At 47.3% G+C, this 27,943-nt stretch overlaps 1 protein-coding gene across 3 annotated transcripts in view; it reads right to left on the reverse strand.

Moving 5' to 3' along the window:
- Positions 1-27,943, reverse strand: part of ASCC2 (activating signal cointegrator 1 complex subunit 2) — a 1,015,237-nt gene that overhangs the window by 817,329 nt on the left and 169,965 nt on the right. For 2 of the 3 annotated variants that reach the window (XM_069619286.1, XM_069619285.1), the window contains exon 4: positions 5,869-6,039. The exons of the other annotated variant lie outside the window; for it this stretch is intronic. In XM_069619286.1, the coding sequence (XP_069475387.1) occupies positions 5,869-6,039 (171 nt within the window). The remainder of the gene's footprint in view (positions 1-5,868; positions 6,040-27,943) is intronic. 3 annotated transcript variants of the gene reach the window in all.

Consider the following 27,943-nt stretch of genomic DNA (forward strand, 5'->3'; position numbering starts at 1 on the left):
GAGGAGGAGGATAAAATGAACTTAAGGTAATTTTCTGTGACAGATGGAAATCAGAGATTATTTTAGGCAAGAAAGATGGTTAGACTTTTAGAATAACTTTGTCTCTATGGAAAATGGTGTGAGGAGGCTTACAAGAAAGTGCCTGCAATTCACTAACCCTGCGGGTTGTTGTTATAGCCACCAACAAAATTGTTTTAAGAGTGAGAAGTCTTAATGGGCAAGAATGTAACGGTTCGAAAGGGGCACACATGATACATTTTAAGACTAAATTCAAATCCCAGACGGGCACCTGAAAAGTTGTCGGGGGTGGGGGAGGATTTGGGTGTGTACACATTTGTTAGCCCTTTCAAGAATTGAATTACTAAGGGCATTTTAAAATAGGACACCTCTTCTGAGGAACGCTTAAAGATAGATAGCGCTGCCAGATATCCTTTTATAGTGCCAATTTGGAGCCGCAAATTGGCCAAGTGTAATAGGAAAGAAATTACAGTTGGAGTATTACAAAGAAATGGATCCACATTCTTATCCCTGCACCAGTTACTAAACTTATTCCAACGTCCAACGACACCGGTACAGGGATTTTGTTGCTGGACGAAAGCAAAATCTCCATTACGTCATCCGGGAGGTCCCAATCCTTATATCTCAGCCTCTCAGAAACCATGGGTGAAGACTGAGTGTCTTGACCTCTGGATGGAGAACCCGACCTTCCTCTTGCGAGAGAAGATCCACTCTTTCTGGAAGACGTATTGGAGGGAACCACGTCCTCCTGGCCCAATCAGGGGCAATTAGGATCATGGTTTTCCTGAACTTTCTCAACCTCCTGATTACCTGAGGAATCACGGGGCCTGGAGGCGAAACATAGAGGAGTGGAAATACCCAGTCCACCTGTCATGTCCCCACACTCACCTGGCACTTCCTGCTCTCATGCTCACTCCCGGCGACAGCAAAGGAGGCACAGCAGGCGGGATTTCTCGGTGGGCAGACCCGCCTCTTTTCGCCCCCTCCCGCGGTGGCGGTTACCATGGCACCTTGTCCACGCTCGGCAGTATCAGAACACCACGCATCATGTGACCAGGAAACGCCGGCAACACCAATCACTGGCCACGTTGCGCTCCACGTGACGCACACGTGCGGTCACCTGATATGTCACGTGATTTCGCTCGCGTCTGTAAAAGAAGCCAGCGAAAGAGGAACGTTGCTTCACAGCTTCTCCATTGAGGACTGCCAGGCGTTTACTCTGCACCTTGTTACTCGAATCTTACCTTGACCACAGAATGTTTTTTTGGATTGATTTTGGATTACCCTTGAACTTTGGCGCGCTCTCTGATACTCTGGATTCTTTGACCTCTGCTTTGGACCCTGGACTTGGCTCTGAGAATCCCCCTACTGCTAAACTCAACTCTTCTGGTTCATGACCTTCGGACTGTGTTAAGGATTTGCCACGTTCTCATTCCAAATTCCACTCAGGTGTTGTCGGAGTGTCACCTGAACATCCCAGCCTGCTGTTGGTTCCACATTGCTGTCGGTGTAGGTTTACCATCCACATCTTAACCCCTATAGGTAAGATATTGCTACTGCACTTTCACTATTGTTGCTCTCCCTGTTAGTTGTTTTGCGGGCACCCTGGTTATTCTAACCCTTTGCCTTACAGCACTCAGGGGTTCTTCCGGCGTTCCCGGTACCAGGCTGACGACGACATTCCACACCTGTGGCCTCAAAGATTGCTAGAGCAGTGTATTCTTTCCTGCTCGAGCGGTACTTGGGGACGGAGGCATCTCATATCTGCACGACCATCAAGTCTGAACCCCAAAGAGTTAGAACACCACCACGAACGTGTCCCCTAGAGCTCCTCTTGTGGGAAATTCCCTTGAGTTGTACAGCTCGCACTTTCGGTTGGCACCAGCTGCAAACAGATCCACTTGAGGGGTTCCCCAAAGGGCGAAGATCTCTTGAAGGACTTCCTGAGCTAGCTCCCATTCGTGGGAGACTGTGCTCTGCCTGCTCAGAGCGTCCACCGCTGTGTTCCACTCTCCGGCTAGGTTAACTGCCGATAGAGAGATTCCTTCTTGCATTGCCCAGAACCAGAGCTGCATTGCCTCTCTGCACGGTGGGAGGGATCCTACGCCTCCTCCTTTGTTGAGGTAGTACATGACCACTGTGTTGTCCATCATTATCAGGACATTCTTTCCCTGTACAGAGGGCAGAAAAGCCCTCAGCGCTAGTCTAATTGCCCTCAGCTGCAAAAGGTTGATGTGTAGTTTGGACTCCGATGGAGACCAACGACAGCTGATTGTCAGAACGTTGGTGTGGGCTCCCCACCCCGTGAGTGAGGCGTCTGTCACTACCGTTATCTCTGGCCATGGTTGCCAAAAAGGCTCCCCCTAGAGGATATTCTCCTTGCAAGCCCACCATAGGAGATCTTGAGCCACTTTGGCTGGGACTTAGAGAAGATCTGACATCGCCCCCCGAAAATTGGGACCATTGAGTCCTGAGGGCCCATTGAAGGGATCTCATCCTCAATCTGGCCTCTGGCACCAGAAAAATGCAAGATGCCATGAGGCCTAGCAATCTTAGAAAGTCAAATGCTGGGAGATGTTGGGCATTTTGAAACTTTGTTACCATCTGCAAAATGTGGTGAGCTCTCTCCTTGGGAGGCGAGGCTTTCCCTGAGGAAGTATCCAGGACTGCTCCGATAAATTGGAGTCTTTGGCTTGGAATCATTTTTGACTTCTTGTAATTGAGGGAGAAGCCCAGTCTGTGTAAGAAGTGGCAGGTCAAGGCCAGATGTTCCTGGGCCCGTTCGGGTAAACTTGCCCTGATTAGCCAATCATCCAGATAAGGGTAGACGTGAATCCCCCTTCTACTGATACTCGCTGCCACCACCGCCATCAGTTTGGTGAAAACCCTTGGGGCAGAGGTCAGCCCAAATGGTAGACCCTGAAACTGATAATGAGAACCACCAATTGCGAACCTCAGGTACTTTCTGTGCTTGAGATGGATTGGCACATGAAAGTAAGCATCCTGAAGGTCCAATGAAACAGGCCAGTCCTGAAGCTGAAGAGCCTGAAGGATCTGAGAAAGGGTCACCATCTTGAACTTGTCTTTCCTGATGAATTTGTTCAAATTTCTTAAGTCCAAGATGGGTCTCAATCCTCTGTCCTTTTTGGGGATGAGAAAATAAGGGGAGTACCAACCCCTTTTCCTTTCTGCTACAGGTACATATTCTATTGCACCTTTCTCTAGCATGGTTAAAATCTCCTGCACAAGGAGCAGGTCTGGATTTTTTAGAGAGTTGGCTCCCGGTGGATGATCTTGAGGTCTTTGATGAAAAGGAAGGCAGCAACCATGGGTCACTATCTCTAGTGCCCAGGCATCTGACGTAATGCCCCACCGGGGTCTTGTGGGTGAAGACCTCAAAGTGGCTTTGCAGCGGCTGCAGCAGTGGCTGAGGAGGTAGTAGCCGCTGCTGTGGCTGATCTAGCACCTCTCCCTTTTCCACTACGAAAGGGTTTTCTCTGTTGGCCTCTTTGACTGGCCTGCCCCCTCCCTTTTCCAAAAGAGGAATAGAAACGAAAGGGGCGACTCTTCCAGGAAGATGAGCCTGCGTAAGAGTGTTGTTGAGACTGTTTTATAGCGGCGCCAAGTGATTTTGCTGCCGCTTTTGAGGTCTGCAGCTTTTCCAAGCTCTCGTCTGCCTTGCTGCCAAACAACTTCAAGCCACCAAAGGGCATATTAAGTAATTTAGATTGCATATCAGGTGCAAAGCCAGATTTCCTTAGCCATGCAAAACTGCACAGGACCGTGCTAGATGCCTGCTTACACTATCAACAGTGTCCAGTCCTGACTGAAGGCATTCCTCCATAGCCTCTTTACCATCTTTTACTATAGCTAGGAAACCATCCCGTTCCTCACCTTCCGGGATGCGATCAGCCGCTGATGTCATGCAGTCCCACAGGTTATATGTCAATCTCGATAAAGTACAAGTTACATTAGTCGATTTAAGGGCCATGCTGACCGAAGAAAAAACCTTTCCGTGCCCAAGCATCAACTTTTTTTATCTTCCCTGTCTGGTGGTATTGAGGGGTAAGCGGATTGCCTAGTGGAGGTTGCAGCTTGAGCCACTAGACTTTCAGGGGAGGGATGTTTAGATAGATATTCCGGATCTGATAAAGATGGCATGTATTTTGGTACAGATTTCTAGTTTATTGCTGAAATAGAATCAGGAGTATTCCAATTTACCATCACCCTCTACTGAAGTGCTTTATAGAATGGAAGAACAGGATCTTTTAGAGGACCTTCACTCAGGATGTCCGTCATGTCATCCTGGGGAAGCAGCCCTCCAACCCATAAAATCAATGACCCTTCCCGTGAGATTTCTATAACTAGGATCAGCATGATCTCTAGGGTCTGGTCTCTCAAATTCTACTTCAGGTGAAGTGTCTAGGCCACTGGCATTTTGGAGACTGTCAAAGATCTGTTCTCTTGGAATTTGGGTCCACTAGCTCTTCGGGGACCTCTCTGGCTCCAAACCTAACTCCAGCTGAAGTGACATCCTCTTCAGAGGAGTGTTCTTCAAAAATGGATAACATGGATCTGAAAAACCTGATGTGCCATTCGTGACACGAAGCAGTTGCTCGGATAAACGGAACTGAGGTAACAGGCGCTGCTCGAGCGCTTTATACAGATGACATTGACGCTCGACGGCGGCCCTTGAGGGACTACGACTCTGCGGCCTCGAAAACAATGCCCTCTAGTGAAAAAAAATTCTGAAGCAGCAGAGCTGCGAGACAATATATCTAAAGATGAGGAATACGTGGGAGGACACAATCCATTCGAAATATAGTTATTTTATGCATGCAGCATCAGTCAGCAAATGTCAATTTTTTTTAACAACTGGCTGAAAATCCTTATTTAATATGTGATTAGTTACAGATGTTCCTCTGTCATTCAACCAGAAGCTATGTTATAAAATACTGTTTATTTTCTCCATGTTCAAATAAAAAGATCAAGAAAAGGCTGAACAAAAATAGAGCAGGCTGAATGTAAGGTTCCGGTTTCCCTTTCAATTCTTACCGACCTGTTTAATGTAAATGGAAGGGGTATACCAAAATTATGACTGCATTAATTTCTCTGCAATATCGTTACTGCTGAATGCTTTTGTGTTAAATTAGAACTTTCACATTACACTGCAATGCTTTGTAACAGATTTCATTGCGCTTAGTTCATTTATTTACTTTGGGAGCAGAATGAAAAACTCAATCTTCTATTAAACCTACACACTCCAAAACACTGTCGATGCAATACAATTACTGTGGATTTTGCGGATACGGCGGAAGATGGGCCAGCTTTTACCCTGACACAGGAACAGCACTCAGTCCCTATATAGGTCTCCCTTTCAGCTTCCCATCTCCAGGGTATGCCCAATTTGATCAAGAATAGGGCACCGATACATTTTCTGCCGTAACACCAAATTCCACAGCAATTGTATTGCATCGGCAGCAGAGGGAGCTAACCTATGTAGTGAGGGAGCAGGTGGGAACCCATACCTGAGAGAGGATGCGCCAACAAAGTAAGCTGTAAGCCAACGGGAGAGGAAGCCGGGGTTAGCTAGAGACAGAGGAAAAAGGACCCAACTTAATGCCCTCCTGTACCAAGTTGGGTCATGGGTCATATTTCCTCGGTCTCTCACACTCTCCATCTCCCAGGAGTTAACCTAAGCCTTTTTCACAGGGTTGGCCAACCCCAGCTTCCTCGTCCCTTGGCTTACAGCGTTCTTTGTTGGCCTATCCGCTCTCAGGTACGGATCCCACTTGCCCTCTCACTACATAAGTTAACTCTTTCGCTCTTCACCTCTGCTTCACTACTTACCCTGGACTCTTTGTGAGTAGACATCCTGAGAAAGACCAAGAATACACTGCGTTGAAGGCGTTCCTGCATTCGCGTCACAGCTGGAGGCGAGTCCACCAGCTCATCAAACCTCCGTGGAGCTAAACTCACATACGAATCCAAGCACTTCTGTAATGTCTCATCAAAGATCACCTGAAAATAAGTGATGGGATGCAGAGGGAAGATGAATAAAGAATTTAAAAAGAGGTTGAAAGAAAATCAAGAACAAACAAAAGAGTACAAGCAGGGTGAAAAAAGCCAAAGGAAAAAAAGGGGAATAGAACAAAAAGACAAGAAAGCAATGAGGGAAGAGGATAGAGTGGAAGGAAGAGGAGAATCAATGAAAATGTGTATGAGAAGATAGAAAAAGACAAACGGAGAAAAAAAGTGCAATACAATGGTGACAGCAGTGGGGGAAAAGGAGAAATTGAAAAGAATTCAGGGATCCCAAGGAAATTAATGTAGGAGAGAGAAGTAATTAGGGGGAACAAAGAGGGATGCAAAAAAGAAATTGAAGAGGCAGACGATAGCGAGAAGGGGGAGTTAAAATACCGAAATGATAAAGAAAATTGTGAGAAGAGAGAAAATAGTGATGGGAGAGAAGTAAGCGACAGCAAAGATAGAGTAAGCAGCGAGAGGAAGAAGTGGCAAGAGATACAGAAAGGGGAAAACCAGAGAAGGGTGGGGGGAACAGAAGGAAGAAAAGCAGTGAAGCGACAAGTCAGTCATTTTTGCACTTGCAAAGCATGTCCCTCAGTTTGCTTTTTAACCCAGGTTGAAGACTAGGGAGTTAAATGTTTATAGAAAATGTGTGCGCTTGCCTGAATGTATGTGCACAGTGCACATAGATGATGCAGTTTGCACAATGCTCTTGTGATGTGTGCTTTTGAATTAGACATGAGCTTAAAGCAACACTGTTCATAAAGCAAGTTGGTACATCAAACATTTCTGCCATGGGAGAACCCAGATCCATATAATTTAAACTCTGTACAAGTCTATGAAATTCCACTTCATTGCAACGTTTTTTATTTGAAACCGTTTTAGAGGCACCAACAGATTTTTTTTTTACTTTGCTCTGAAAAGGCAATTTTATTGGAAAGCAATTAGCTGAAAAGGTTGTCTTTGAATAGAGTTATTTATTTTCAACTTCCACTGTTCCCATGTATTTGAATTTGTGTTTCTAAGAAATAACTTTAAAATCTAGCCTGCCACCTAACGTAGCCCTCACCCGTAATTTGATCCAATCCTTATCCACAACCAGTACCCTAACCTATCCTAAATCACATGTGCAGATTATGGCCAGACACTCAAACTATCTGTGTGGGAAAACGTGTACACTGTGGTACATTTTCCATCCTCCTATACACATGATGGATGGGTTCAGAGGAAAGTTAATGTTAGATTTTTCAGAACCAATAATGGTGTAGGGTTTTGAGAAGCCAACCTTGGTGGACATGCAAAGTTTAACACAGCAATCTGACCAAACTCACTTTCTAACGAGCCAAGCAGAAAAACCTAGATGAAGGAGATCAGGAGCTTGGTGTGAAGTATAGTTAACATACACAAGAGCTTGATTTGCAAAAGAGTCTCCACTTAGTTAAGTATAAAAATACACGCATTTACCAAAATAGATGCCGTTAGCTAGAATACCGCAAGGCAGAACAATTACACATGCACACACTCACATTCAATTCTAGGTGTCCAATAAGGACACCTAGGACTCTTTAGAATAGTTAAATTAAATACTGTAAAAATGAGCTAAATTGGGAGAGAAAATGTTAAGTACGTTATCACTGGTCTTATGTGATTATACGACAACACCAACATAATATCACTAAACTTAATGGGTCCAACCATAGCCTAGGACCAGGTGTTTCACCCATTTCCAGTTAAGCGACCATGGTTTGGTTACTTTGTGGTGAGTTTTGGCAAGTAAGGCAACAAAGGGGCACAACTCAGTAGCTAAGCGTGGTTGTTAGAAACCTTTTGGAATATCACATATAGGTATCCAGTAGAGAGATGGGGCAGTTACCAATCCTGGATGATGAGTGGGACCCCAGACAGCATTCCTACATCAGCGTTCACCAAAGGTAAAGCATGGTTAGCTGCAGGATAGGACATTATGGCCAAGGTATGCTTACCAGCCCCGATATCGCTGATCAGGATGACAAACCACCTAGAGCAAGTCTAGGCTGTTGGGTACGTGTGCTCACACCGTAGGTTGCATATTTGGAGATGCAAATGTTGCAGGTGCAATTTCTGTTTCTTTCCTTTGCCAACTAGTACATCTGGGTTCAGCAGTTTCCATTCTCCATCAACAACCTCAATAAAGTCCTTAATACTGCCCCCCAACCCTGTCTGACACCACCTCCTATTCAACTCCTCCTTCCTACTCCTCTCACTGTTCTGGCGCTTTATCGACCCCCTAGTCCACTCAACAACTCCTTCCCTGATCTGAACCTTCTCATTGAGTCACTGCCTACCAACTTCGCCATTGTCATGCTGGGGGACTTTAACCTTCCCAAACCCTCTGCCACCACCTGCCTTGAACTTAATTCAACCAGACTACCCACCTAGTGAAAGCTTTTGTGACCTTGTCTTTCTCTTCAATTCACTCTCCTGTGACCTTTCCTCTCTGAAATTCTGATCCTCAAAACAAACATGCACCGTGACCAATGATGCTGGTGCAAACTACAAACCACTTCTCTATTCCAAGCTACAGAAATGCCCTTGTTTCCCTCACTGTTGCATTGGACTCTGCCAAATTCTCCTACTTCACAAAGCTAATCTCATCCCCCTCGCAATAAACCCTGCAAACTGTCCTCTACCCTCTCCGTGATATGGGCGCTATCAATCAATAAATAAATGCTTTCCTCACACCTCCCAAGCAAATATCTTTTGCTTCTTCATTTTCTGCTAATGACTTTGCTCAATACTTGTAACCTTAAATCTCTAAAATGTGTGACACACACACAGCCCCTCCTCTTTCCCTCGGCAGCCCTCCTATACACCACTTCTACTCTAGACTACTTCAACTCCAATTCTCTTATTGAATGAGCACCCATCCTTTGCAGGGTCAACCCATCTTGCGAGCCTATCAACCCTTTTACTCTCCAAAGTTCTCAAGAGTTCCTTAATCCCTCTCTGTCCCGGCTGGACTCTTTCGGTGCCTACTTCAAACCCACAACTCTTGTTACAGCTATTGGCCCAAATGTCTCAGCAAACTATCACCCAGATTCCCTCCTTTCCCATTATTCAAAACATCCTTCAGCAGGTGGTCTTCAACCAGATCACCAAATATCTTGAGGATAATGCCTTTGGGGATCCACTTTAATCTGGCTTCCATAGTAAAAAGTCCAATGAGACTGCACTCAGGTATGTCTCAAACCTTCTCTCTGATGCTCACCATTCCAAAATGTCTTCTAAACTTATCTTTTTGCACCTCCCTGCCACTTTCAACACTGTCGACCACTCTTCTCCATCTCACCCTCCGGGAAGTTGTGTTTTGCAAATCTCCTACCTGGAAAGTCAATGCTTTCAAATATCTTAGAACTCACAAACCTGGAACTGCTCCACTCTACCTGTTGGCATACCCTAAGGGATCAGTCATTGGACCTCTTCTCTTCACCATCTATACCTCTGCACTAGCCTTACTTCTTCCTTTGGCTTTCACCATCACTTTTTGCTAATGGCACTCAAATCTTTTTCTCCTTTCCCCCTTTCAACCTAGTAACACGTTGCTTGATGTCTCTCTGCTGCCTCATGCTGAAAAAACAGAAGTAATATTTCACCTGGCTTCAACTGCAATCTGTATTCTCCTCTTTTCTAGCTCCTTCCCGTCTGACCTTCTTGCTCCATCGTACAAGGTTTGCAGCATTGGGATCCTCTTGGATAGAGACCTCCAACTACAACAATTCATCACAGCTGCTTCTGCTACTCCTATTAACCTTCTCAACGTTTGGGAAATGTGTCCTTTTCTTACTAACAACTATACGAAAAGTCTAATCTCCACCCTCGTGCTCTGCAAACTGGACTCCTGCTCAAGCCTATTCAGAGGCCTTCCTCTCTGCTCATTCCTCCCTCTAGATAAAGTGCTCAAATTTGCTATCCGCTCTCGACAACCTACCCAAATGTTCCCCCATTTCTATCTACAGACATCTTGCTGGCTAGCTTCTCCATGCAAAACTTCCCCCTTTGTGTTCCTAGTCTACAAAGTCATCAACGGTTTTGCTCCTCAGTAACTGTCTGATTGCATCTTTGTTTACATATCTTTTTGCTCCCTCCGATCCTTCTCTGTGTGCAACCTCACTGTCCCAGGCACCCCACCCCCTCCCTTCTCAACCCGCTCCACTGGAACCTGCTGCCCATCCCAATCAAAGCTAGCCTAACTGTCCATCTCTTCAAAGTTCAGCTTAAAACTTCTGTTACTTGCCCCCACTGCCATATCCCCAGTCATCCATACCTGATCCCACCACTCCTTCCAGTGACGCTTAAGGTAATTTTGAGGGGGGCATAGCAGATGGCACCGGTAATGACTACCTTCTAACAGTGCTCCGGCTGGAATAGTGTCTCTTGCCAGGTTTGGAGTGCCCACGGAGGGTGGCGTTTTGGGGGAATGCTCTTGTGGTGAAGGCAGGCTGCTGACAGCCCAATCTCGGAGCTCCGGGAACTTGGGCTTCGCCGCACAGGGACGGACCGCCATCAAGACTTGCAGCGTTGGGTTTTGAGCACCTGGTAAGTGTGGTGTCTGTGAGGAATCATTGATCACTGCCCCAGGTGGGGCCATGGCATGCTAGGTAGGCAGTAATGGGCACGAGGGGATTAGAGACTACTGTCTTTTGGGGAGTCGTCACATTGCTGTTGCCCGTCGGCAGAGAAACACACAGCACTGGCTGTGTCTTGACTGGGTCCCCGATCCCTCACGGGACCGAGGATGTTATCCCCAGTGACTTTGGCATGCACTCCAGTTTGGGACCTGCATGATGCTTGAATACGTTGGATAAAGTTGAACCAGCGAACAGAGAGGGCCACAGCATTGTGCCTTTCACCACTAGACTCCCCACATTGGGGCACTTTTGAATCTGAGAAGCATGGCAACAGCAAAGGACACGGTCACCAACTGGCATCTCCAAAATGGTGCACTTATGAAGTAGTGCTAGAGTTATAATAAAATACACTTTCTCTCATGACACTTAAACGGGCTAAAGACTCACTTGAGAGATATTGTTTTCATCCGACCTCCCTGCCATCACCTGGGGATCCTCCAAGCATTAGTCTACTGCTTACCGAGTGTGTGTAATCGGATTGATCCCTGCAATAGAAAATGTCACCACAGAAGTCGTTAAATAGAACCAAAATTCTATCCTCACTCTGGCACCTCAGAGTGAGGCAGGGGAGAACTAAAAAATGGTGCAATCTGGATTGATTGGGGTGGATGAAACAGTCAGCACCACTCATGAAGTGAGACCTGGTAGAATGCCTCGGAAGCCTAAACAAAGACATCACTCTCACAGTTAAAAATAAACATCCAGGAAGTTACTGAGGACATTCCTAAAGCTCTAGCACACTTTTCCAGGACATGCCACAGATTAACTCTAGGGTGGGCCACGCAGAAGAGATAATGCAATCTCTTCAGAAGGTTTTTATCCACCTGCAAGGTGACCTTGTGGACACAAGGCAAAGCAGGAGCACCTTGGTCGACACTACTACCAGATCCTATTCTGTTGCTTGGAAGATGCAGGATACTCCGGTTTACCTCTGGACTGGGTCGCATCGGTCCTCTCTGATCACACCCAGACGGTATCTCGCGCTCACTTTTCTTCTTCCCCAGTTGCTCTCTCTCTTGTGTGGTCCCCCAAGGGTGGTCTTTGACCCCACGTCTTTTCAATCTTTATCTCCGGCCGTTAGCAGACTTGATTTACTAGCACGAGGTGTGTTTTTTTACATCTGCTGAAGACACCAAGCTGCTATTCCGACTGGACTCTCCTGCATCTGCCCCTCCCGCCAAGCTTAGAAATTGCTTCACTTTGGTGGGGGGCAGCTGTTGCGCTCGGAGAAGATGGCCACTGGCTAGAGAGCTCCATGCTGGGAGGCTTGAACTTGCTGCATCCAGCGTTGGTTTGCACCTAATTGTCGAGGAGATACCAGTGGCTCGTATCCCAGTGCTCGATCTCCCCGTCAGCCAAATTCAGGGGCGTGTGCTTGCTCCATTCCAGAGCTTTGGACAGCTGTAGTTTGGCCGGGGGACTGCGGCGGCCCGATCCGGCAGCATCTTCCACGGGAGGGCCTCCTGAGGCCCGGGATATGCGGCCTGTGGTGGGGGATGTGCCTCTGTGGGACACCGCACCCGCAGACCAAGGAATCCTGCCCCCTGGTCTGTTGCGGCACCTGTCCCCACCGGCATAGAGCGGGTCGGCTTGGCAACGGCATCGGACGGAGTGGGGCTGGTGTGGAGCGCCCGCTACAGCACTACTGCTGTTTGCATCCCCGGCGGGGTGCTCCTTCTGCAGACCGGGCAGGCGGAACCTGGAATCAAGGGTTGAGTCCCTGGGCTGGGGGGGCCGGTGCGGATCATCTAGGTTGGCGTCCCATCCTGGTTTGGCCCCTCCCCCCCGGACACTGCAAACCTTGCGGCGGCCTGCCCTTCCTCGCCGGGGGCCACGCTGCAGTCAACATTTCTGCTGCAGCTGTTGGGGGCTCTGACTTCATAAGCCGTGCAGACTAGTGGCCTGAGCCACTCGGGGCATAACTGCACGGCCGGCAGCATAGTCATACAACTGGAAAGTGGTCATCTCTATACTTATACTACTTGGGGGAACACAAACCCACTCGAGCGGTCACAAAGTACATGCAAACATCATTCTAACTCGAATTGCTGCATCAGGGAGGGAGCCTATCCCACAGCATTGGCCCAGACATAAGCGGCTTATATAGGAATTGCGACAGAACCCCTAGAGCCTCCTCCTTCTCCTTTGCTCAACCACAGTCCCTCTGCATGGTGGGCCCAGACAGAGTGGCCACCGGGACGTAGTGTGTGGGGTGAGCCACACAAGAAGCTTTAAACTCTCAATACACATATTACCCGCTCTCTCTGCGCCCCAGGAGGCGCTTGCGGATGAGTTCCTTTCTGCGCATGTGTGGAATACCTGCCGTCCTGCAGTCCGGGGAGCATTAACTGTGCCTTGGCCGGCCTCCGCTGACTTAACCATCCATCAACTTCCTCCCACCTAACTGGCTGTCACCTCACAGGTACTCGTGGGCGCCTTATCCAACACATTTAGTTCCACACAACCTTTGGTTTGTAGCGTTCCCGCGATTCTCATCTACTCTCTTGCTCTGGCATCCTAATCCTCAACAGTGCACACTTATCACAGGGCTCGGTGACACGGGTTGTGGACCAGGCCGATCACTGCATACTCTGGGCTTCCACGTATCACTAGGCAATCAAGGTCCTACAAGCCAACCAGGCCCGATGTGGCCCCCTGCGGTCACCCTTGCTCACCCACTTGACCATCACCTGCGGTCCTCACTTTAATGCACACGCTTCCTCATCTGCTGGTTTCCTGGTTCTGCAGGCCTGCTCCCAATTCCCATCATGACCAAAGGTGCAATGGGGAAAAAACAGAGCTCTATCAACATGTTTACTAAGACACTGTCTAAGCATGATGAGGAAGCCTCTGAGCCCGAACCCGCCACCTCGACTCCTCCGGACTCAATAGACTCACAGAGAATGATGAAGAATATCCACGAAGGCTTCACCACTCTGCATTCCAAGATGGATGACATGAATGGCTCCATATACTCGATCAAAGCACACATTGAGAAAACCGACAGCTGTGTAACTGAAATTGAGACAAGAGTTGGCGTCACGGAGGACGACTTGGGCTGTCTTCGAGCAGAGGTCTCCTCATTGTCTAGACTGGTGCTGGAGGTAGCCAAAAAGAATGAGGACCTTGAGTCGCGCTCCAGACGCAATAACCTCTGCATAATTGGAATCCCAGAGAACAGTATCAAGGAACCCATGGAGGACTACTTCTTGCTCACACTTCTCAGCTCTCCAAGGTTCTCGTCACAGTTCGCAATTGAAAGAGCCCATCAAGCTTTAACAGCAAAACCCAGGCCCGGTGCGCCTCCGCACCCCATCATAGCCAGGGTCCTGAATTTTCGTGTTCGAGATGCCCTCCTCGGTGCTGCGAGAGCCAAAGGAGAGCTTCTGCTGGGGTCCTCCAGGATCCACCTATATCCTGATTTTTCAATTGCGGTTCAACAGGAACGCAAAACCTTCCTGGCAGTTAAGAAAAGACTGTGGGACCTGCAGGTCAAATACTCCATGCTGTATCCTGCCAAACTGCAAATTGAACACTCTAATCAGGTTTCCTTTTTCACGATCGGAGGAGGCCTCCAAATTCATTGACAAGCACGTCCCTGGTTGAACTCTCATAGCCACATTGTTCTGTTGTCGTTTATTACATGATTTGACACCTATTGGGTGGGGTATATCCTGGCCCATGTGTGTGGGAGATCCATCCGTAAGTTATGCGCTCACAGCTAACTCTTGCCTTTTGGCTTATTTGATCTCCCTGACATAAGTTCCTGTGTATTCTTTCTGTTGATGGTTCCAATCCATCTCATCTATCCTTATCGTGCCTCCCAGCCCGGAGCATCACTGCCAGGCCAGCGCACAGGCCCCCAAGCGTTGATGCCATTGGTTTGGATCTGGTTATTTGGGTACAGGGTTGTCATCCCTCCGATTGGGGGAGGGATGTGTGTGGGGGCGGGTTGGGGCAGGTGTTATGTTAAAAAAGGCTTGATGTTCACAAGGAGGGCATAAGGCGAGACAATGCTGGGTCGGTCATACTTTAAGAGGGGTTTTCTTTACCTATCCCGGGCTCTTGGCCCTAGGTTGCTATCCTGCCATGTTTCAATGTCCATCCATCACTCTTACACTAATGGGTGATGATAATGTAACGCTCATGAGCTGGAATGTGCGGGGGCTGGGTAATTATAAGAAAATGTGGCAGCTACAATTACATGCTGAACGCCATGGGGTTAAAATCCTATTCCTTCAAGAAACGCATGCAGGTGCTGAGCACTGTGAAAAATTTGCCAAGGGATGGGGTCCCCAAAGATATTATACTAACTATTCTACACATAGTTGGGGGGGTTATGACCCTGATCCACAGAAGCCTCAAATTCACTTGTAAATCTTTACAGTCAGACCCACTAGGTAGATATGTACTGCTCCATGGTGTCCTACAAAATAAAGAGCTGGTGTTGTTGAACATCTATGGTCCCAATGTGGATGACCCTGAATTTTACCTTCACTTAGCCTCTCTCTTAACCAGCTTCCCTATGGTTCTGATACTGCGGGCGGATGACTTTAACACAACACTAAACATAGACCTTGACAGATCGGGCTCCAGACCCCGTGAACTCTCTAGAGCAGCCTATACCATTCTGTCATCTCTTCCCCGGCTGGCTATTGTAGACGCATGGAGACTGTTATACCCCGAGACCCGAACATTCTGCTTTTATTCTTCAGTTCACGACTCACATTCTAGAATCGACAGGTGGCTGATATAAGATATACTGATAAGAAGTGTCTCACAGCAGTCAATTCTACCTAGAACCCTCTCTGACCACTCCCCTGTAACTATCTCTCTCTTCTGGGGCCCGGACTACGAAAGAACTAGAGGGTGGAAAATGAAACCACATTCCTTGCTCGACAAAACGTTTGCCTCAGAACTAGAGACCGCCATTGATGACTTCTTTGTAATCAACACTAATTCGGTCCCCACACAGTCTACCCTGTGGGAGACATATAAAGCCTACATCAGGGGTATTGCCATCTCTAAGGAAAGCGGTATTTTGAGAGTGATCTGAGGGGATATCCGAAAAAGTGTATCGGCTCTTGCTTCCCTTGAGTCTCAATATGCTGTCCTTCAATCCCCCCAAGACCCTGGCATCCTTGGGTGCAGAACTAGATACATTTCCAACACGAGGTGACATTTCTTGACAACCCCAAGCTTGCACGAAAATACAGGGAGGGGGAGCGACCAGGCTGGATTCTAGCTAGACACATTTGCCATGAGTTTGGATCCTCCAACATCCCTGCTATCGAGAGAGCCGACGGCACCCTAGCCACACTCCCACAGGACATCAACACTGAGTTCCTGATTTTTTATGAAGCCCTTTATTCGGAAGTTGAGGGTGCCCCCTTAGCCGAGATTGACGCCTACCTAGACAGCCTTCCCCTATTGGTCCTCTCCTATGATACGTGTGGCTCTCTTGAGAAGCCGTTCACTACTGAAGAACTCTCAGAGGCTATCGATTCCCTGTCTTCTGGCAAGCACCCTGGCTTGGACGGCCTCCCAGTAGAATTTTACAAATGCTATAAGCCTCTCCTAATCCCTCACTTGATGGCCCTGTGGGACGAAGCATGCAAAGCAGGCAGGCTCCCCACTTCTCCTCGGGAAGCTAGAATAACGGTCCTTCTTAAACCTGGAAAGCCCCCCACCCAATGCGGCTCATACCGTCCTCTATCGCTAATCAATTGTGACGTAAACATCTTTTCCAAGTTGCTAGCCTTACGCTTAGCCCCCTTCATGCCACATATCATTCATCCCGATCAAGCAATATTCATTCCAGGACGTTCTACCGCCCTGAACCTGAGACGATTATTTAATATTATCAGTAGAATCAACCCCAACGTGCAAGCGGTGGCCGCTACACTAGACATGCAAAATGCTTTTGACTGTATCTGTCAGGAACCGTGAATGGACGGTTTGGAAGCGCTGGAAGCATTGACTGTGCGCGCTCTAGTCCTCACCCAATATGGCGGCCGTGCCTTTAAATTCTGGCTCCTCCTACAAACCGATGCGTTGTATCTGTACACTACTCTCCAGTTCGTGTGGAACTTCGTTCTTGGATTTTCCTCCCTGCCGATCCGCCTTAAACTGCTGCCTTTTTCCCTGTGCCTACCTTCTGTGCTCGCCTTGTTTACACTCCCGGGTTTCCTGTCTCCTTGCTCCTGCTACTTCCACCTGGTATAAGTTTTGTTCTCCGCGTCTGTTCTAATGGCTCCGTCTTGCCTGAGCCACTGTCTCCTACGTTTCTTGCCTTCCGCCGAAGCATTCTATTTATTGGGCTTCGTGCTTTCTGACTTTCGGCTTCTCTACACTCTACTATTCTCGTTTGCTACTTACTTCTCGCTGCATACATCTTCCTAATTTCCTGCTTGTGGCCTGGGTATTTTCTTGCACTCCATTTTCCATACTTACTCCTTCCTGCTATCTGGTCACTGTTATTTGCAAGCATTCCTGTCTATACTCTCATTCCTTTAGATTTCTTATTTGTTTATTTAGGGTTCCTGTTTCTTTCCTCTGATTGCCTCTATTGTGTTTTCTAAGTGATAAGGTTCCCCTACTGTCACTCCCGAGCTACTGACTCTCTCCACCAGAGCTGGAATCCGACTTTCTTCGGGTTCAGCGGAAAACAGAACTCCATTGTCTTGTGAAGGGAAACCACAACTCCCTCATTGAACCCATCTGGAAACAGGTTTTTTTCTGCCTTTGTGCTTTTTCCCTGACATTGGGACTGGCCCCCTGGGGGTCCCCGCGGACAGGGTTCCATCTCTGCCAAGGTGGCCTCCGGAGGGGCCAGACCCTATCTACACGAAAAGAAGGTCAAGGTACCAAAGGACAAGACTCCTATAAGGAGGAGGGACCGTAAGAAGACGGAGTCGAATCCTAAGGAATCCGCCACAGAAGATTCAGGTGAGGAGGAAGGGGAGAAGGCCTCTGATCTTGACAGTATCATGGAATTACCTTTGGCGGGTCCTCGAAAAATGTAAATTCGGACCCAATCCTGTAACTATAGTCCGTACCGAGGACAGATGCTCGCTCCCATTCCAAGTGTTCAGAGGCACAAGGAAGGGCTGCCCCTTCTCTCCTTTAATCTTTGCAATAGCCATGGAACAGTTTGCAGATAGGATGCGCCAGTGCCATGCACGCAGAGGGTTACGAACAGCAGGCCAGGCAGATATCTCCTTATATGCCAATGATGCACTGCTCTACACCCGGTCACCCTCCATCAACCTAGATCCGATACTGGAAGATGTTGTCCTCTTTGGGCGAATTTCTGGGCTTAAGTTAAACTGTTGCAAATCTACCCTGTTCCCACTTACTGAATGCACGCGTCCCCCTCCTGATCTCATGGGGATTCACTTGGTCCCAGTCGAACTTCACTTACCTCGGTATAGAAGTGACTCGCTGTCCTGAGACATTGTTTGAGGAGAACTATCAGAAGTACCTTGCGAAACTCACTGAAAAGGCCTCCAGCTGGTTGAAACTTCCAATCTCCCTGGCTGGGCCGATTGGGATCCTAAAGATGGTCGTACTCCCCCAATTATTATACAAGTTCATTAACTTGCCCCTATGGCTGGGAGACGGCTTCTTTCAAGCGTTAACCCGTACTGTTAATACTTTTCTGTGGCATTCCGGGGCAGTTCGGCTAAAACTTGCGACATTGACCGCCCCCCATGGAGGGGGGCGGATTCAACGCCCCTGACTTTCTCAAGTACTGGCTGGTAGCGCAGGCCCAATTTGCCTCGTTCTGGTTTAATACACAGGACCCTCCCCCTCATGTCAGACTGGAGAGGATGGCAGTCAGTGACCGTGATATCCGCTCCTTGATTCTCTCTGCCCTGCCGACCACGTTAGAGTCCCTAGACTCTGTCGTTAGCATATCTTTCGCCCTCTCCAAAATCAGGAAACTATTAAATGTCCCCCATCCATTCCACGGCGATTTACCACTATGGAACTTCCTCCCAGTGGTCCCATACGTATCACCATCCATCATACACCGGTGGACCATAGCAGGCTACGAAACAATCCGAGACATCTTCTAGAATGCTAATTTCACTGAGTGGCCAGATCTACCACCCACCCTCAGACAGAAACCGTCCGCGTGGCTCCAATACTCGTCCCTCTGGAAAGTTTTGAAAAGCAGATACCCCGATTTCACCACAATACCTCCCGATGACCTAGTTGTCGCAGAGTTAGGCAGCTTTAACTCCTTTAGGGGAAAGGTATCCAGACTATACGCACTGCTGCAAACTAGAACGACCCCCTCCTTTGATAAACTGAAGCACAAATGGGCAGAAGACTTGGACGTGGAAATTTCCAACGAACGCAGGAAACTCATGTGTGCACGCACCCATAGAGTGTCCTTTAACTCCCGGTTCAAATTGATCCAGTTCAAAGTCCTACACAGGTACCATCTCACTCCTATTCGGCTACATCACATGTCAAAGGACTACTCCCCCAGGTTCCCCAGGTGCGGATCTGACAGCACCACATACATACACATGATTTGGTCTTGTCCTAAACTGGTGCAGTACTGGAAGGAAGTGTGTGCTACCGTGGCTGCTATCCTGGACTGTACAATCTCCCCATCCCCATTATTGTGTCTCTTCCACAACTTCCCTGATCTGCGTCGCGATTCCAAAAAGCTGGCTGGCCTATGTATGCTACTCGCTGTCCGATGCATCTTACAATGCTGGCTCCGCCCTGGTCTACCCTCACACATGCAATGGCTTAGAGCGGTAACCTGGCATCAGACACGGAAGAGGCCTGGTCTAACCAACAAACGTCGCATTCCAGGCCCAGGAATATCTGGCTGAAATTTCGCTCCTATATGGCACCCACAGATACAGACTCTGACGTTGCATCCCTGGCTTCCTCATCTCCTACTCGCACCACGGCTTGAACTCTCGACTGTCCAGATTTCTCCTCTTTTACTGTACCCTTTTACGCTTATAACTGTAGAGCTAAGTACAATGTTGTGACCTAACTGTATGATTTGCAATTGTCAATGCTTGCCCCGGTTGGACCTCTGCCTGTACTCTTCTGTGTCATCAAGCTGAATAAATAAAGGTTTAAAAAAACATTTTTTTTTAAATTGCTTCACTTGCTATATGCAATTTTCTTGGAACCCTTCTTGCAGTGCCTGAGAGAAACACCTGAGGTGAAGGGCGTTGCATTGGGCGGGGGAGAGGAGGTCCAAAGACAATGGCATGCACCAATGACATGCTTATGGCTCTCTCCGAACCAGCTGTCTCTCTCGGGCGGTTGCCTCGGAAATTGAGTCCTTTTGGGGCAGGAGGGCAGGTGGGAGGTTGTTGTTAAAATTCAACATGCACAAGTCAGAGGGGCTGAACCTTACAGTGCCAAGGGAAGCCCTCGGGTAGACACAGGGGCGCTCCCCGTTTCACTGGGCAAAGGAGATAATTAAATATCTAGGGCTCCACATAACGAAGTCCTTGTACGCCCTATAAGAAAGGAAATACCCCAATCTGCTTAGCGCTCTAAACAGACGTAACGCGGTGGAACCCTCTTCACATCTCTCCGGATGGCCTCTATCTGAATGGTAACCCTTCTGCGATTCCTCTACTATTTCCATGCCGTGCCAATTTCTCTCCCATGAAGGTTCTTTTGGTCGCTCAATCGGCTCCTCTCAGCTTTTATCTGGAGTAACAAAAAACTGAGCATAGCGATGCGGGTACTTATGGCCCAGATGAGAAAGGGGAGCTTGGCAGTTCCAGACTTCAGACAGTACAACCAAGCCGCCCAGCTAAGAGTGATAAAGCAGCGGCTGTCAGGTGAGGACAAACTGTGGGTGCACATAAATAAAGTGGTGGTGGGAGCCCCCCTGTTAGAGATGTTGGGACTGGCTAAGTCGGATCGGTCAACTAGCATGAGGGTGTCCCAGATCACAGCACTGGTTGGGGAAGTGTGGGAGGACTTAATCAAACGAGGACGCAGGGGAGATATCAACCCTGCCTGGTCCATTCACACCATTGTTTGGGAATCCACAGTTCATGCTGGGGATGGAAGGGATGGAATTCGGGAAGTGAGAAGAGGAGGGGTGTACGCTACTTAGAGAGAGGTCATGCGTGGATAAGAAATGTAATCCTTTGATCAGTGCAAGCAGACCTTCGGCCTGTCCGAAGGAGACAGACTTTAATATTACCAGTTCCGGCACTGGGTGATGCACCCAGATAACAAGCTAGCCGCGAGCAGACAATTCACTGCGTTTGAGAAGTACATCACATCCCACTCAGGGGACTCTCACCTGATCACTGCACTATACACCATAATTGCTGAGGGGGCAGCGAAGGGGACATAGCCCTACATGGGGAAATGGGAGAGAACTTTAGGATGGCAAATTTTGCTAGAGGAATGGGAATTTTTGTGGGGCAACATCCCCAAGCTTACCCGGTCAATTCAGCTAAGAGGTGTGGTATAAGGCGCTCACCCAATGGCACTACACCCCAGAGAGGCTTCGATCCATGCTCCCAGAGGCATCTTCAGACTGCTGGAGAGGCTGCATGGGAAGGGGAGACTGGGTTAACATCTGCTGGTCGTGTCCAGCTATACAACCCTTCTGGAAGCGGATGCAAAAGTCCATCAAAGAAATTCTGAACTTAGACCTTCTAAGGATGGGGACATGCACGCGGGGCCTATGATAAAATGGAAAAGGCCCTGCAGGGAAGGGCACATTTTAAGGCATGTATGGTTATGGTGTTTGCTGCGTTACTGGTGGAGGCTCGGAAATGGAAAAGCAAGGAAGCCCCTACATTCCATGAGTGGCTATTTAAGATCTGGCACATCCGAGCAATGGAGTGGGTCACGTACAACATCCAGGGGGGACTGCATGAAATTCCGGGAAGATTGGGGGATGGTGCTGACATACCTCCAGGAGGACTACCGGCTTCAAATGTGCCTGCAGAATGTAAGGATTCTGGACATTGTCTAATGTTCCTCCCGTGGCATTTACCCTAGGGGTATAATTTGGCTTGCTGAGTGTACGCGGGTGGCTCTCCTCCAGGGGTTCAAGAGGGGGGGGGCTGGCTTTACGTTTGTTACTTATTGCAAAATGCTAATAAACAAATATTTTTAGAAAAAAAAATTAATTAATTGCTTCACTGCAATAGGGGAATAGAAGGCAAATAATTGGCTCAAACTTAATGGAAATAAAACATATTATGGTGGTAGGGTCCACTGGAACAGAGACCACTTGGACTATGGATTTTTGGCCATAATCTCTAGCATCCTGCCCTACACCCAGTAAATCGGTTGAGAGCCTGCGGTCAAAACGTCTTCCATCTGGCTCCTGGGAGCTGCAGATTTCTTCTGCATGTAACACAGGATTTTTAAAATTAAAAACCCTAGAAAAGACTTTGCCTTTTCTTCCCTAGCTTGAGTGGTGGCAGCATCGATTTTAGGGTCCCTGGATTACTGTAATGGAATCTGCTTGGGACAACTTGCCTTCCTAATCCAGTGGCTTAAACCTCTCCAAAATGCCACTGCCCGCCTAGCCCTTGGAGCCACTCCTTTTGCGCATTCTTGTGATCTTCACTCCCAGCTTCACTGGCTCCGCTCCGGTTATCAGTTGCATCCAATTTAAGGTGCTCTGCATTGTTCACCGGGCAGTCCACTTCTTCAGGAAAAACAGACTATTTACGTCCCAAGCAGATCATTCTGTTCCGCTTCACAGAAGTTGTTGATAGTGCCCAGATTTCAGAGAGTCTGGGCAGGTGGAAGAGAATTCTCTTGTCTTGCCCCCTCAAAGTGAATTCCCTTCCTTGGCAGCTGTGCAAAAGTGCAGATCATCTTGGGTTTGGTAAAGCTTTGAAGACTTTCTTGTTCTGAGCAGGTGGTCTGTTCTCTTCTGTCTGCTCTCCCTTTTAGCACCTAGATGCCTCCGGGTCACAGGTAGCGCCTTATAAACATGGTTGCATTGCATTACTAGAATCAGAAGCTACTCATCTCCAGGACTTGGCCTTTACCATCTAAAAAAGGCAACCTTTCCGCCCCATCACCGGGAAGCTACAACAGTCTAAGAACAAGCACAAGTGGGCATTGCCATTTGGTTTACAGTTTACCTGGGAGGGTAAGCAATGGCACTTTAAAGCCACAAGGATCATTAGCATTACACTTAACTCTGGCCAGAATGAAGCTAATAGGGGTTGGAAGAGGATCCCCAGTGTAGGCCAGGGAGACTTGATCAAGGTGCCCCTGGACTCCGCTAACAATCCAGCATTAACTGCAACCCCCAGATGTTATAGTGATGTGCATCCATTCTCTAATGGCAGCTATCACCTCCAAAAAGGTATGGTTGTGAACTTGAGGTGGTGTTCCACCCATGGCACTGATGGTCAGCCCACAGGGTGTTACACAACCTGGTCAAAGGGGATGTAATATGACTGCCTTACCGTGCCCCAAAAGCCATTTTGTTCTCGGGGGCTTGACACGGACAATGGGGAACCATCACATGTATCAAAAAGCAGAAAATCAAAATATGTTGGGAATGGGAATGAATGAGGAAACCTTGCTTAAAAGGCAAGGTTCTTAGGACTACAGGTAGAGTCGACCACTGGAAGAACCATCCGAAGAAACAGAGAAGAGCAGCCCGCTGCAACCTCCTGAACCTTGAATTGCCCGGTCAAGCACTGCTGCTGTGCTGACCTCCTTTTTCACCTCGACAGAAGGTCCGAAGGGACAAATTCTACCCTTGGGTTAGTGGGACCAACTAACCCCAGGATGGACTCCACTTGCCACAATCCCTGCCCTGCTGTGCCTCTCCGTTGCTGCAGAAACCCAACGCCAGGGGTCTAGTGTCCATAGTCTTGTTCTCGGGGGGCTTGACACGGACAATGGGGAACCATCACATGTATCAAAAAGCAAGCGAGTCTCAAGCAACCCCTCCCTCTTCTGTGAATATCTTTAGCCACAAGTGGACATAACACAGGTATACTCAAATTACTGCAATGGACCTCAACTCCTGTTTATTGTTAAATGTTCCTTTATTTCTAATTTGTAAACTTACTTCAAACACAGGCACAGAATTCGCAAAAAATTCAAAAATCAACAGAATGTCACAAACATTAATGACTCACAATACACTATTGTTTACAACTGCTGCCAGATGATGTGCAAAAACTGCTCATAAAGGTGTGTCAGTGCGATATGGGTTTAGTAACCAAAGTGCCTTTTGTGAAATCAACATATTTTGACTTTAGAGACAGTTATTCTTTTCAATTCTGATCCATGTGAACATTGGAACCCTACAAATATAGTTTGTTTTGTAGAAAGAAATAATTTTCCTGATCTAAATGAATGACAAACGTGCATCTTTAATGCAAACAACTTAAAATAGGTGAGCTTTATATATAGTCCATCCTTTTTTACATCATTTTTTTGTGTGTTAAAGCATTACCTAGCAAGTGAGTTTTCTACGCTCCATTTCCGCTATTTCTGGAAGTTATTATTTTTCTAATACATCCTCAAAGAGCAGTAGTAGAGAGTAGAAAACTCACCTGCTGGGTAATGCCTGAAAACCCAAAACTGATGTAAAAAAGAAGGATGGACTATAAAGCTCACTCTCAAACTTATCCCAGTCAAGATAAAGTGCCAAGAGCGGATAAAAAGTGAGAATCATTACTGGAAAAGCTCATACTCGTCACAGTCAAGATAAAGAGTGGACATGGAGAAACGGGAAACCTTTAAAACTGAATGAAAAGAAAACAAGCATACGTAGGATAAAACAAGAAGAGTATGAAGAAGAGAAAGAGTAATCAAGGGAAAAGGACATCAGAATTGTGTGACTTCATAAAAGTAGTTAGCAAGAACTACTTAAAGATTCCCTATTGAACTCAACTTGGTGAAGAACCAACTCACAGGAGAAGGGAGTCAGTCATTCTCCAGTCCTTTTGTTCCAATAGTGGCAGGGTCAGAGTAAGTTAGTTTGGAAAGTGGACAGAGCTTTATTTGGACTCTCATGGACGAGTGACACGCACCTTAGTTAGTTTTGTTAGGTAGGTAATACTCTTAGTATAGGAAAGATAGGAGTTCTCACATTTCGGTTAATTTAAACAGTAGTGAGATGAAAAGTCAGAGTATGTATTCTTCTTTTGAACTGCCACAGACAGCATTTTGTTTTTGATCCAGTCCTGACTTTTTGAAGTTATGTACAGCCTTCAGCTTTGCTTTGGTTCCCTTCCCTTCCCTTTTGCTCATTTGTTCTAGTCCTTCTTTTAGGGAGAATTTTAATTTCACTGCTAATTTCCTCCCACATTAGGAGACCGCCAGCTCTTTTACTGGACTTGGGAGTGAGTGGGACCTTTTTCTCACTCTCTCGTGTGTTTTTACCCGATTTGGATTTTGTGTTTTCACGGTTTTCAGAGTCTGACAAACTCCGTAGGCATCTGCTTTTTGTATGGGGACACCCAGCACCTTCAGTGCAGTGTCACTGAGAAATCCCTTAGGATTTCTCATAAGGTTTAAATACCTTTTCTTGTGAGAACTAGAGTTCCGAAGAATAGTATAGTGAAATTGACGTTACTTACCTTTTCTCTTTGTAGGTCCAGCACACACCATCTTATGTGGAGTGCTGGGGGGTTACTTAGTAGCCCCTTATCCGACTTTCCCATGTAAAACATTTTTTGTTACCCTCACTACTTTAAATGGCTGGTGGTAGTGGTTTAGTTTTTCCTCCCATTGTGCTTTTCTACTGCAGGCTGAACTTCAGCGGCAGTACAGCACCCATGCGTGACCATTTTGTCAAAATAGCCCTGGTCTTCTTATTTCAAGGTCTTTCTTGGGTTTTACTCTGTGCGTTGAGACAGGTTTGAGCCCTTTGTTTGTTCTGCATTTGGCAGGCTTTAGCCCTGAAGCCCGCCCCTGGCTCCAATGTGTCTGGAAGAACAGGATGTGAGGGAGGGTCCCGAAACTCCCCTGTCCTTTGTCTTTCGGAATGCCTGAATGAAACTAGTCCCGATTGGCTGGCTGTCCCACCCTGCTGTGTAATTAACAGCCTAGGCTGTGCATGAATGGGAAACCTTGCTTAAAAGGCAAGGTTCTTAGGACTACAGGTAGAGTCGACCACTGGAAGAACCATCCGAAGAAACAGAGAAGAGCAGCCCGCTGCAACCTCCTGGACCTTGAATTGCCCGGTCAAGCACTGCTGCTGTGCTGACCTCCTTTTTCACCTCGACAGAAGGTCCGAAGGGACAAATTCTACCCTTGGGTTAGTGGGACCAACTAACCCCAGGATGGACTCCACTTGCCACAATCCCTGTCCTGCTGTGCCTCTCCGTTGCTGCAGAAACCCAACGCCAGGGGTCTAGTGTCCATAGTCTAGTTCAACGTTTACCACAGAACGAATTCGGCCAAAAGCTGCAGGAACCATATCAGGACCATACAGAATCAGGAAATCCTGATCTGGAGTCCCCTCACCAGAGTGCAGGACCGAGGGAGCATGGAAAATCCAACCAGTGTCCATCGCTCTGCATCAGTGCGGTTTACGGAGCGCTGAAACCGCAAAGTGCCGCTGAAACAAAAAAACCTGTAGCTGCCGACAACCACCCCGAGTACCGCCGAAGGAGCCCTCGAGACGTCCTCCCCCTTGTCCCCATGACTGAGGAACAGGAACCAGGGCCTGCTTGGCTGTAGCAAGACGAAATCCAGCTGGACGTCTTTCTTACAATCAAAGGTACCTTTTCGGGTTTGGGGGTGCTTACCTTCTTGACTTAAGCTGTCCTGTCTCACTTGAGACTTGCACCTGTCTACTTTCTGAGTTGATTTCAACTCCCTTTGCACAGGTTTAACAGCTTGTGTTCCTACCAGTGATTTTTTGGAACTCTCTAACTTTGTTAGAGACTTTTTATCCAAGAAGTGCATCAGAACTATAGACTTTGTCCAAAAGTCTTTGGCTGTCCTGGCTCCCTAAAGGCACTCTTCTAATCCATTGACTTTGATATTGCTTGTGCCTCATAGGGCGTAGCTTGTGCAATACTGTTATTGCTGGGAAAGGCTCATCTAGACTTCATTGCAGGATTCTGTTGTCCTCACATTTTCTAAGAAACCTTTTTTTACTTCCCTTAACCCTTCCTTTCAGCAAGAGTTTACCTTTCTGCAAGAGTTTGCCAAAGTATTGGTGTAATATATAAATGCAAATCGCATCCTTGTGATTGAAGTCACCTCAGGGTTTAGGAGAAGTGTATGAAGCATATCTAAAGATTGCCCACTAGCTTTACTAATTCTGAAAAGTAATTTCAAAGTTTACTTGAATTGTTAAAATCAATTGCCTTGTTAAAGAATACTTATTTAAAACTGATGTTAACTAAATACATTATTTATAGCAGCAGTTTTACTTAGCTACTTGTATTGACTGATTTCATCTGTACAGCTCACATTTACCCCTCTTGAGATAGGCCTGGCTGCTCAGTCAGTCACACTACCAACTTGTGTAGTACAGACCTATACCAACTAATACCAAGCAGATACGTCTTGTGTAGTCTCACACAGTGACTGCACCAATTCTTACCCAACACCTTCAGACTGTCAGTACTGAGAAACTTTATTTCTCTTTGTATTCTTGCATTTTCAAATTGCACACAGCACCTTACATTGCAGCGCAATGGGGATACTTTTGTAGCTCCCCAACCTATTACATTTGGGATCTTTGTTTACTTTTAAATGTGTCTACAGACGAGTTGGTGGCAGCAGTTACATTTTTAAAGTTTTTAGTGACATTTATTATGTACACTGACAATCACCTATCCCCGAGGGAGAGGCCTTTTCCAAGAGGTCAGGGAGGTGAGGCTGCTCCCTGATAGTCCCCCCTAGCAGTGGTATAATGCATGAGCATCTCATGGGGAGGGACTCCCCCTATGGGGATAATGACAACCATCTAGGGTACAGCCCTTATGAGAACATCACACCCACACATACTATAGCCTCTCCTTTCTCTGCTAACCTTTTTGTAGACAGTAGACCTATGTACCGTTATAAGGCAGAGTACCTCAGGGTTGTTGAAAGTACTGAGACAAAGAAGAATAGGAACTAAGGTAATACAAGTACTGGGACAAGCTGTGCCCACAGAGCAATTAAGATGAAACCTGTGAAAGAGACAAAGGACTTAAACAATGGGCCCAGACACTGCTGGCAAAGTTGACAAAAACAACGCACTAAACACTTGGTCTTGGGCAGCCGTG

The sequence above is a fragment of the Ambystoma mexicanum genome, chromosome 10, assembly GCF_040938575.1.
Source record: "Ambystoma mexicanum isolate Mex_15411 chromosome 10, UKY_AmexF1_1, whole genome shotgun sequence".
Taxonomy (NCBI): Eukaryota; Metazoa; Chordata; class Amphibia; order Caudata; family Ambystomatidae; genus Ambystoma; species Ambystoma mexicanum.